The 12,627-nt window shown below is 37.0% G+C and overlaps 1 protein-coding gene across 1 annotated transcript; it reads right to left on the reverse strand.

Annotated features, from left to right (window-relative positions):
- Positions 1-716: 716 nt before the first annotated feature.
- Positions 717-3,942, reverse strand: LOC107797465 (uncharacterized). Its single transcript, XM_075218578.1, has 4 exons — positions 3,163-3,942; positions 2,608-2,995; positions 1,015-1,158; positions 717-826 (listed from the first exon to the last, which is right to left on the reverse strand). Exons 1-4 carry the CDS (start codon positions 3,940-3,942, stop codon positions 717-719), a joined length of 1,422 nt encoding a protein of 473 aa, XP_075074679.1.
- Positions 3,943-12,627: the final 8,685 nt, after the last annotated feature.

A 12,627-nucleotide genomic window follows, 5' to 3' on the forward strand; every position in this document is an offset into this window, starting at 1 on the left:
GCTTGGATGCTAGAAAGCCTGTTCCATTTTTTAGTAGGGTTCCTACCCTGTTTCTCTGTTCTAGTGTTGTGATTAAGAACCAGCCTGCTAATTGTTTGAACATGTGATTGATCCTCATTTCTGCTTGCGTTATCAACTCAGTCCCTCTGATTGATGCCCCTCTTGTTGATTTGGTCTAGTTTCCTGCATTGAATCTGTGTGAGTTGGTATTAGGATGTTGGTTTATAGCCATAAATGAGCAATTAGGAGATAGTTAGAAATCAGTTCTGCTCAGTTGTTAAGTTTGAACTTTTATAGGTTTAAACTTCAGATTTCTAAAACTTAGGGTAATACAATAATAATCAGTGGATTCAGGGTTAATTTGGGGTGTCAAAGTCTGACAAATGTTTAGTATTAGTGGGTTGTCAATAGGGTATTAAAATACCATTAAACTGATACATTGTTTAAGAATAGTGGGGAACAAGATTTAGTGGCATGGGGAGTTTGATTAAGATAAGTTAAAATACCCATGACTTTGATTAAAAAAAGGAGAAAAGCATGCGTTATGGGGGCTGTCAGGAATATCATGGGCATTTTCTGATTAGTTTTAGCATGTTTAAGGGGTATGGGCAGAGTTAAGGTATCAAGGCAGTCTGGTGCTTGCCTATTTTTGCCTATAAAGAGGCTCATTTAGAAAAGGGTGGGGGACTGAGATTTTCAGAGGGAAAAGCAAAAAACTAGGCTGGTTTTTCTGATCCTGAAAGAGAAAAGAAAAACAAGAGTGTTGAGGCTGGTTGATCCTCATATATGATAAGTTTTACATCAAAGAACTTCAGCTTGTCTTTGCCTTTGAGTGTTTAACAAAAAAATCAGAAATTACTGTTTCTTGCACCTGTCTGTGTTCTGTTGGTACTGCTGGATTTCAGCTTGTTAGTCCCTAGTTTTCTATTGGTTAAGCATTGTTCCATTTGGTTACTCCTGGGTTTCTGTTTGGTTTTAAGAATCTGTCGTTGGGTCCTTATTGTTGTCTCCTACTGGTTATTATTATTGGTTTCCTTGGGTGCTGCTGTGTTGTTGAATTTGCTGTTGTGCTACTACTACTACTACTACTACTGACTCCTCTTCTACTATATTTCTGTTCTTCTACCAGGTACACGACTTTATCATGGCTGTTGTAGGCTGAAATGTGAAGCATGAGTTCATGTGAAAAGTTGAAGTTGAAATGAAAACCAGAAAAGCAATCTGTTTGTTTGAAGCTTTTTGTTACTATTTTATTTAATTCTTTAAAACATTACTGAATCTCTAATCTGTAAAAAATATAGTTTCATCATTCTAGTTATTTGTAATGGGCTGCAGAAAACTGCAATGCGTTAAATCGTGTTGTTGGAATAACGTAGTTTAGCTCGTATTCAATCATAACTTGGCCACGTAATGGATATTGGATATAGCTTCCGATAATTTGTAAAGCAGCACTTGTGGTTGGATCCCTGAAATAGCTAGTAGATTGTTAACTAATCTTAGATTATAGCATGATTGTGTGAGTTCTTGGTCAACTAGATCTTAGCATTAATTTTGCCATCAATTGTTACTTAAAAAAGGTACTGCAACATGTTAAGGAAAAAGAAGCATGATTGTAAGTCTAAGGTTGTTAGTTAAAGTAATGAGTAAGGATAGGCAGTCGTGAGTTGGTGAGTTAACAATTTCTTGTGGCTCGAAACATGCCAGGATTCCTGTACGTTTTACGCTGTAACGACATTTCAGAACTAATCAAATATGCAAAAATTATTAAAAGGCCCGGACTTTTCAAGCATGTAAACTAATTAGGACTTTGTCTTCTTTCATGTTTAGAGACAAATTTAATAGAAAACCTTAGTCACTTTTAGGATTGCCCTTTTAATAATAAGAATGAGATGAGCCTCGCCGAATAAAAATACAAAATTACGGGGTCCTCAATAAATATTTGTTTTAAAATTACTTAGACTTCGGGATGGACCGTTTAGAAAAATTTCACGGCCTTACCTAAAATAAATGATACGCTAGTCTTTAGGCGCGTATTCAATAATGTTATTTTCCTACACTCGGGTGCACATTTATGTGACCCAAATCCAAATCTCAACGAAGTTGGAATGTTGCAAAAATTGCGGGTACATTTATGTGGCGCAATTCGAGATGCATTCTCACGACGTTGCAATTCTTTGAATAAATCATAACAAAAGCAGTAAACAGTTAAAATTTACACATAGGTTCATAATTGTACAAAATCAGATAATCAAGCCGAATATGACAGTTGAGCGACCGTGTTAGAACCACGGAACTCGGGAATGCCTAACACCTTCTCCCGGGTTAACAAAATTCCTTATCCGGATTTTTGGTGCGCAGACTGTTGAACAGAGTCATTCTTTTCCTCGATTCGGGATTCAACCGGTGACTTGGGACACCATAAATCTCTCAAGTGGTGACTCTAAAATAAATAAATAAATCTTGTTTCGATTGTCCCTTAATTGGAAAAACTCCCTTCCGCGCCCCTTTGCGGCGGCACGGGCGAAAAGAGGAGGTGTGACACTATGGGCCTATAGTCTTTAACTTGACTAGGATTTTGCACTTTAGGAATTAGTGTTACATCAGTACTGCTCACTCCTTTATGTAGCCTCCCAGTCACAAAAAAATCCTTCACAGCCTCATATATGTCATCACCTACTACTTGCCAATGTCTTGTGAAAAATTCAATTGGAAACCCATCCACTCCTAGTGCCTTATCATGTGGCATATCTTTTATTGTCTGAAGTATTTCATCTCTTGTAACTACTTTGATTAGGTCCTTCTTCTTCTGCATATTAAGACAAGGTCCTTGACGTATGACCTCAGAGTTTGGACATTCACATGTAGTGTTATTCTCTCCCAGTAGCTTCCTGAAGAACTTGACAAACTCTTCCTCCACCAGTATAGGATCAGATACATTGTCTCCCAAGTCAGTGTAGATAGAGTTTATAGTATTTGTGTTTGTCCTCAGCTTCAACTATGCATGGAAATACTTAGAATTTGAGTCTCCGCAAGCTATCCAATGTGCTCTAGATTTCTAATGTAGAATCTGTTCCTCTATGCTGCTCCATTTCTCTACTTCCATCAAAGTCATTTTTTCTTGATCAATCGACTTTTGATCCATATGTTTGTGCTTTAGTTCACTCTGAATGGCTTCAAGTTTCTGCTTGGACTTATGAGCTGAAGCCTATAGGAAGCTGTATAAGTGTTCAATTCCTTCAGTTCAGTTTTCAAATCTTTAAGCTTATTCCATACCCTGTGCATGTTGCCTCCATTTACCTCTTGATTCCATACATTTTCCACTATGCCTGCAAAGTCAGCATGATCCATCACAGAGCTATACAATTTAAAAGGTTTAGGATGCAGGTTCCTTTTTTGATCCACAACCTTGCATTGTAGTAGAATAGGGGAGTGGTCTGACACCTCAAGATTTAGAAAATCTGCTTCAATATGACTGTACTTCTGCATCCACTCAACATTTCCCAGTTCCCAATCAATTCTACTGTATATCCTCTTTTCCAGTTGTTGTTTGTTGCACCAAGTATAGAACCATCCCAAACTCTTCAATTGTGTGAGTTGCAGGGTAATAATTGCATCCTGAAACCCCTTAAACTCACTTTGTGTAACTGGAGCCCCTATCCTATCATCAGTGTGGATGACATTAGTGAAGTCTCCACTAAGTAGCCAACTCTCCTTAATAGTTGCTCCTAAATTCACAAGTTTATCCCATAACTGCTGCCTTTTGTTTACTTCATTACTTTCATACACCACAGTTATCAAAGTCTTGAAAGTGGAACTTCTTTCCTGGACTTCACAATGTATAGAATGTTCATCAAGCAACAGTATCTGCACCTCAACATTTTGTTTCCACAATAGCCAAATCCTTCCATTTGGATGTTCCTTGTAGTTACAGCAAATCTCCATCACTGCATACTTTATTCATTATCCTGTTAGCCTTCATTTCCTTTACTCTTGTTTCTAAACAGCCTATAAACTCAACCTTATATTTCCTTAGAAAGATTTTTAACTCTTTCTGCTTATGCGCCTTGTTCAGACTCCTTATATTCCAGGTGCATAGGATCATTTTTGGGTGGAGCTGGATGGGCCAGCGTCCCCTGGATCATCTTCTATCTGCAGCAATGAGAACCTGTTTGTGTACTGCATCATAACTACTGTACTTTGTTGTACACTTTCCCCTTCATTTTTTCATTATCAGTAAGCTTATCATCTCCTTTGTCATTTGTTTGTTGCATGTCCCCTTCATTTCTAGTATGTTGAATCACATCATCCTCCCTCTTATCTTTTGGCATCCATTTCAAGGTCTCTCTGTGTTGTTGCTTCTTTTTCTCAATATCCCTTTGTTGGACTTTTACTTCTACTGCCTTTTCCTGCACTTCCTTGAGCCAACATTCGTTTGAATTATGCCTAAATCTAATGCAGTCACAACAATACTTTGGCTTCCATTCATATTCAATTTGCTGAATTATTACTCCCCACTTAGTTTGCATTTCAAAACTATCTGGTAGTGGTTGGGATATGTCAGTTTCCACCAAAACTCTTGCATAGGACACCTTTTCCATTTCAGCAGTGATCTTATCAGTGTACAAAGGCTTCCCAACAACACTAGCTAGTTTACTGAGTGCTTCTGTAGACCAAAAACCCAGTGGTAGACCTGGAAATGTGATCCACAAGGGAATCATACTCACACTTTCTGGATCAAATTTGAAATTCATTCTCCATTGTTGCAGCACAAAAGGCTTGTTGTGATATGTATAAGGTCCTGCTTGGAGTACTAGGTCCCTATCTTCAGTATTTTCAAATCTGAAAATATAGTATCAATCCTCATGATATAGAATTTGAGGCTTCTCAACAAAATTCCATACATTGTGACATAGTTGTCCATTGCTTTCTCATAAGGGTTGTCACCTAGCACAACCCAATCGAAGTTGTGCTCTAGTAGGTCTCTTGTTCCTTCGTATCCTCATCTTCAATTTGCACGACAAAAGTACCATCCCTCATAGCAGGCGGTACATAGCATAATGTTTTCCCCCTTTGAGAGCTTCGATTCTTCTGCATGGCTTCCTTTTTCCTCTCAACTTCCACTGGACATGTCATATCTTGTCGGATCTGCCCTGAGTTTACCTGTGCTGAAAATTGCAATCGCCGATGGACTTGCGCAGCTTCCGTGGTTTCCTTCAGCAGAGTTTGCGCTTCATTTTCTTCAATTTCTTCCTTAATTGGCTGAAATTTTTGTGGCAAAAAACTATCAAAAGTTATTGGAAGTAATCTCTGTTGAATACATGTGTCCAGCGTCACTATCGTTCTGTCAATTTCCCCATCCTTTGCTGGTTTATGAATAACTGTAGGTATACTACCCATTCATGTTAACCAGCGACTAGGTTGATTGTGAGAAGGTGTTTCCTCCTTTCCTTCATATTCCTTAGCTTCCGATGGCGATGGAAGCTTCTTCCTATGTCTAGCCATGGCTGAAGCGCAGGTTAGCTAAAACTTGCTTAACATGCGCCTGCAGAGCTAAAACGCAGGTTCCTCTTTATTTTTTTCAAAAATGTTGTAGTAATATTTACGTATAAAATATTTGTTTGCACGATTTATCAATATTAATATGAATTTATTTTTCTTGTTATTAAAATATTTTTTGTTGATTATTTAATTTTTCTCTTACCTTATAATTAATTTGTATACTTTATGTAAGATCTTATTTTGCTGCTTGAATTTAGTTTGTTTTTAAACTCAATAAATCTTTAATATCTTAAATAATTTTTAGTTTTATTTTATATTTTAACTTACTCCAAAATATAAATAGTCATAAGTTATCTCAATTTACGTCTTTATATATATTATAGTTTTTAATTAATTTTTCACCTCCATATTTCTAGCTAACATAGAAGAAAATCTATGAGTGGATCAATATATAGATATAGATATAGATATTGATACAAATATACATATAAATTTAAATATAGATATATAGATTAGATTTGTCTAGATCTATTTAGATTATGTATAAGATTCATTAAACTACCTCCATTAATTATGTTTCTATATATAATTTCTAATTATTAATGTTGTAATTGTCAAATGCCTTCATTTTAGCTTGCCACTTGGCTTAACCACAATGCATACTACTCTCCTTTTAATATAATATACATAGATAGATATAGATAATAGTTTATAGACGTTGGTTTGGAGTCAAGATTAACATGTATAAAATACGTTTCTTATTTGTATGTCTACGCACAAAAAATAATAATACTATAAGTGAATTGTTTAATTTATATAAGGTAAATTTATTTATTGATTTTAACATGCTAACTAATAGGACTTTACATAGTTGTTCAATAAGGAAAGATTCAAAATACAAAATTTAGTATATTTTGAACTCTTAAATATTTGAAAATAATTAAATGACTATTCCTAAATATTAGAAAATAATTAAAGGACTATACCTACATATTAGGAAAATAACTTAAATTACTATTTTATCTAATGTGAAATTAGTTTTTAAAGGGTAAAAAAGGTGAACGATATTTCGTTAAGCCTTCGTGCTTTTAATATAGTATAGTTCTTTGCAGCTCTTTCTGTGGTGTTCCTGCAAATAGAATTGTCACCTTCTTTTAGGTACCCAAGCTTGTTGGGTCCTTGTTAGTTAGTTCTACTGGAATCAGGATTTTTTTTGGATTTCCAAATCCATCCCGAAACATTAGATTTACGAAATCAACAAAAAGAATATTTGTGTCCAACTTTGTTATAGTAATGACACACAGGGGTTGGTCCAGTTTTCGATCTACCAATTACTTATGGACTCAATTCTAATCAGTCCTTTTCCAGTTGACTTGCAAGTCACCTGGTTAGACTTGTCTGAATTGTGACTGGTGGATTTGCGCATGCCATTAAGTTTCATTTGCAATTCCTAAACTTTATCTTGAAGTACGTCTCTTTCAATATCAAAGATTTCAAGCTTAAGTTCCCAGTCTTTCTTTTCCCTATTGAGTCTCCTTAGTTTATTCAACATTTTTTAGACTTTTTTAGGGTAAGGTCAAGAATATCTTGCAATTCATTACATATATCACAGTTATAGGATTTTACCTCGCTTGTTTCACCTCGTGCCATGAAACAATTTTCAGTATCTTCCTTGCATTCATCATATGATGTATCTTCATCAGTCCAACAACCAGAGTATTTGTTCATGTTGTTTTCCAGGATGGTCATGAAACATAGATTTGTTATTTCTTCGTGTTCTGAACTATCTTCATCACTCTAGCTTCTGAAGGATTTATTTTTGTTGAACCCTCTGGAGACTTTTCTTTTGAAATCTTGGCATTTAGCTTAAACATGCCCATACTTTCCACACTCATAACATTTCCCGTCATTCTTGTCTTGTTCATTGTATTACCTGGTTCGCCTAGATGGCATTTTTCCCCTTCTTGTGTTTTTATACCTTCTCATTAATCCATCCATATTTTTTGATACCATGATAATTTCTTCTTCAAAAACTTCTGGATCGTCATCAATATCATTCTCAGGTCCTTCAGTTGTAGTTTTGAAGGCAACTATTTTCTTCTTTTCTTCCTGACTTGTTTTCTTGGGATGGGTTTTCTTGAATGCTATAAGATCTCATCGTAGTTCATCATATGAAAGTTTGTTTAGATCTTGAGATTCGAGTGCAACTACTTTCGTCTGCCAAGTGGGTAGGTAAACTCCTTAGGATTTTTCTGACTTGATCACCACTTGAGTAGGGTTTATCAAAGGCTTTCAGATCGCTAATGATTTTGTGGAATCTTGCGAACATTTTCTTAATGGATTCTCATTCTTTCATCTAGAAAAGATCATAATCATGAACCAATATGTTTATCCGAGTTTCTTTCACTTTGTTGGTTCCTTCATAGATGACTTTCAGTTTGTCCCACTTCTCTTTAGCCGTATCACAGCTTGAAATCCACTTATAGTGTTATACAACAGTATGCACGCTTTGCGTGTGTACCTACATAAATGAATATATAATATTAAATATCATGAACCAAAATTTATTAAGGGTCGTGATGGCGCCGGACACCTATGTCACGCAAGCCAACACCAAGGAGTTAATTAAATCCTCATTTTTGTATTTTTGAAATCATTCCTTTTCCTTACATTAAAAAGTAAATAATAATATTTTTAACAAAAAAATTCAATATTGAATAATCCCATATACATCCCAGAACCCGGAGTCACAAGTGCAAGAGTAATTTCTAGGGAATAAAATACAATACAATAACTGTCCGGAATATAAATTGGATAGAAATAAAATACAATACTCTAAAAGAGACTCTGCTGGCTGCGGGTCGTCTCGAGAGATACAACTCACCTAAGTATATGTATCCACCATGCCGCTATACCCAACTAGGCCACTGGACATACATGTGCATGTGCAATAAAGATGCACAGCAAGTATAGTATGAGTACGAAAAAAACACGTACCTAGTAAGTATCTAGTCTAACCTCGAAGAAATAGTAACGAGAGGTCGATTTCGACACTTACTAGTGGTCCAATAATATAATCAGCCGTGGATTTATTAAAAAAATCATATAGCAAGTAAACAACCCTTTTGATAATAAGAAATTTTCAAGTTCATATCTCCTTAATTTTTAATTTATCTCAGGATAGGGAGGCAATATCATTATTTATAATTTCAAAGCAATACAAGCATGCGCAAATCATGCCAAGGTTGTATGATTCGATCCAATATAATATTTAAATTGTGCACTGCCAGTGGATCGAATGGTGTGAATCATAGATGCATCTATCACCCCGTCGCTAATCATACAAGCGACGCGGTCAAAATATAAATAAATATGTCAAACAGTCAAGCAAGAATTCATTAGGGAAACAATTTCCCAAGAAAATGGCAACTTCTCTTTAACGGTCAAGAAAATGATGTTTAACTTCTTTAGAAATTCATTTACCAATTCGATATGACTTAAGCAATTTAAATTGACAAATAAGTTGCAAATATGATAAGTAAAGCATGCACTTGGGTCCTAGACTACCCGAATTTAAGCATAATAGTAGCTACGCACGGACTCTCGTCACCTCGTGCGTACGTAACCCCCAAAAATAGGAGCACATATTAAATTATTTCACCTATGGGGTTAATTCCCTCTTACAAGATTAGAAAGGAGACTTACCTCGCTTCGAAGTTCTATAACCGGCATTCCATGCCCTTCCGAAGACGCAAATCGATGCACAACGCTCCAAAACTAGTCAATAATTATGCAAACTCATTAATGTATGCTCAATTACTCATTGTAATCCAATTTATAACAATTTCTAACCCCAATCGAAAAGTCGATAAAGATCACCCTCGGAACCACGTGCCCGGATTCCGAAACTTTTTGAAGATAAACTTTATCCATAACCTCACGAACTCAAATATATAATTTACTCTCAATTTCATATCCAATTTCGTGGTCAAAATCCAAAAATACCAATTTCAGGGTTGAGAGTTCCCGGCAGATTTCAGAGTCCACGAGGTAGCTGCTTGGCATCTGCAGTCCCGTGTTTCTCCCCCTTATCTCAGTTCTCTTCCCTATTTAGTGACTTTATAATAGTTTGGTAGACTTTTCAGACTTGTGTTAGAATTTATAGATGCTCCTGACTAGTGACACCCCGGTATTGGGCTGTGTTGGATTTTATTTCCGCAAGCTGTAACGTTCACTGCTTACTCTTGGATTATTTACTACGTTTTAGACGTAATTCTTATTGCTTAACTGCTTAAAACTGAAATGGGAAAGTGTCAGTTGGCCTTGTCTTCACAAGAGGTGCCATGACGACTGAGTCCGGGTTTAGGGTCGTGACAAGTTGGTATCAGAGCTTAGGTTACATAGGTCTCACGAGTCATGAGCAGGTTTAGTAGAGTCTTGTGGATCGGTACGGATATGTCTGTACTTATCCTCGCGAGGCTGCAGAACCTTTAGGAAAACTTCACATTCTTGAATTCTTATCGTGCGCCCTTGATTTAGCTTGAAAATTAACTCTTTGAATTCCTTCCACGCTTTCGTATGCGCGCATGAGCACTTAGTATCAAATGTGCATCGATGGCTTGTGATTTCCCTGATCGAGGGGCGAGATATGATCTCGGTATGTTGATGTTGGGCCAGTCTGGAGGACTTGGGGCCAAATTTTTGCCTATAGCTTGAACTCTGAGCTGTTAATTGCGTGAGCGCGTGTTTCTGGATCTCTAGGTTCTGTTATGTCCCTATTAAGGGAAGTAATGACTGGATAGCTACGTGATAGGTATGTTATAACGGCGAGGTGTATTCATATGATTTGGAAACAATGAGAAGGATCTGCTGGAGAATGGAAGAACTGTTAGGTACTTGATTTTCATCTTGATTTGAGGTATAGCCTCGAGTTATGGTTGTGTAAAGAATCTTTTCATGTTTCCTAGTTGGGAGTGAAGTAAATTTCATGTTTCGGTATGAGTTCAGACTCAGGAAGATTAAGTGAATGCGTAGTGTTTATGACAGTGGAAGGTATACAAAAATGTTAGTTAGAGGCAAAGCAGGTGGATCATCTCATGCGAAGTGTTTTGAAGTTGTGTGATCCTTATGATTGTTTGTTATAAGATCTTATTTACAAGTGAAGGATATGTGTTGCAATTTAAATTTGGGTCGCTTAAGAGAGTGGGTTTAACTGTTGCGGGAGTGAATGCGAGAATTGCAGAAGACTTAAAATGCTAGATGGTCCGTGTTTCACGAGCTTATAAAGGATTGCGTTTAATCTCACTATAGTATTACGGCAGTAATAGAGTATAGGCATGATGAGTTATTGTGTGTGTTTTAATCTATGGCTTTGAGTCAAGTGGGGGGAGTCGGCCATTGATTAGTTGGTTATACGGTTATGGGCTATGTTGGTTCTAGTTAGAGGCGTACTAGTGAATCAGTTATGACTTATGAAGATTGAGACCGAGGATGGCTCGAGTAAAGAAAAAAATTCGACAAAGGTTATGTTATGCTTCATAGGTGTATGAGAATCACGGAGTGTCTTGAGTGGTTATTTGAGAAGGATGCTCGGTGCATGGGGCAGGAAGTTGCTTGGTTGCATTGAGGTGAGGTTACATTCTGCGGTATCAGAGTGCAAATGAGGCATATGTTGTTCGGTTCATGTGATCAGGCTAATTGCAGTTTGAGTAGAGTGGATGACTCTAGAGAATGGTTATAATGTGTTTGAGATTTTACATGCAATGATTGGGGATTTTCAAGTTGTACTTTTGGCTAGAAACTGAGGTTTGCATTTTGGAGGGTGTCAAGACCTGCGTCATTTCTATATCAACTATGGGATTCTATTTATCAACATCAGGAAGGTGAAAGTAACGGATTTAGATTCGTAGGAAGTCTCTTCAGAGTAAAGTATTTCGAATGTGGTGCTTTTGGGACGTTTAAGAGAGTATCCAGCGGCTTATGAGCCTTAGACGGTGTGGTTTTATACTTGGATCTCATGTGGTGAATCTGGGTGAGGAAGTGTGGTATTATGGCAAGAAAAAGTATCAATTTGAAGGTAATTTAGAAGAAACTAAGATCAATAGGATATCTTGGTAGTAGGCCGGATCGACACGGTAAAGATATGATTAGTCCTTTGGGTGATTACGAGGCAATAAGTTCTGCAAGTGTTTCGCGACAATTCTCTTGGGTTTTTAGTGGCATGCGTAGCTTGGTTGAGTTAGAAGGATTCAGTCCTGACGGTTTAGTTTTGTACGAATGGAATTCGAAAAGTTCTTGATGATTTCTACCACGGTTAGAGGTGTATATTTTCCACGGGCATGAAGAGCATGAGATGTATAATGATTTTCTCCCAGATGAGGTCCAATGGAAAAGTTCTTGGCTAGTTGAGTATGTAGTTGCGTGTGGCTCGTAATGGATATGAATTTCTCATATTTACCTTAGGATGGTATGGTATATGCGGTATGTTGTGTAAGACTTAGATTTGCATGTGTAAGCTCACGGATCAGTTCTGAAAGGAAGGTCACAAATTCTTAGGCAGCACGGGCAGTTTCAGATAATTAGAGAAATGAGCTCCAGATAATTAGGGAAATGAGCTTCAGGTGATTTGGGAAATGATCTTCAGATGATTAAGGAGATGGTATTGCTAATTGGGGTGATTTGACGAGGGTATATGCTTCAGAAAAAGGCAATGTGATTAAGTTGATAGTACTTCGGTAGTATTGCGGCACTCTCTTGTTAGATTGACTGCTGATATTCAAGCTTTCTTGGTGGCACAGAAGAATTATAGAGTATCTCTCATGGAATGATTGGGCATTAGAGGTGTGGTATGTATTCGAACGGCAGAACTGGGATGAGGTATGGTGATTCGTGTGCTATATGGAGTTGGAGACTGGGAGTTCTCATATTTAGGCTATGTTGTAGTTGTGGGTCGTGTGTATCGACACTGTTTAGTGACTATCGGAGTTTGGAGATCCAAGTGGATCTTGTGCTGCTTGGTATGTTAGATTCTGATGTAATATTGGGTATAAACTGGTTGTCTTCATGTCGTGTTATTCTGGACTATTGCGCTAAGGCAGCGATGTTGGCTATGCCGAAAATGCCACGGAT

This window comes from Nicotiana tabacum, chromosome 7, assembly GCF_000715075.1.
Source record: "Nicotiana tabacum cultivar K326 chromosome 7, ASM71507v2, whole genome shotgun sequence".
In the NCBI taxonomy this organism is placed as follows: Eukaryota; Viridiplantae; Streptophyta; class Magnoliopsida; order Solanales; family Solanaceae; genus Nicotiana; species Nicotiana tabacum.

What these genes read in the sequence shown, in the direction of transcription:
- LOC107797465 (XM_075218578.1), bottom strand. Translation starts at nt 3,942, where the DNA reads ATGGAGATTTGCTGTAACTACAAGGAACATCCAAATGGAAGGATTTGG. An exon ending in GAAACTTGAAGCCATTCAGA is followed by an intron (nt 2,996 to 3,162) that starts GTGAACTAAAGC and finishes TTCCATGCATAG; the next exon opens with TTGAAGCTGAGGACAAACAC. An exon ending in GAAACCAATAATAATAACCA is followed by an intron (nt 827 to 1,014) that starts GTAGGAGACAAC and finishes AAACACTCAAAG; the next exon opens with GCAAAGACAAGCTGAAGTTC.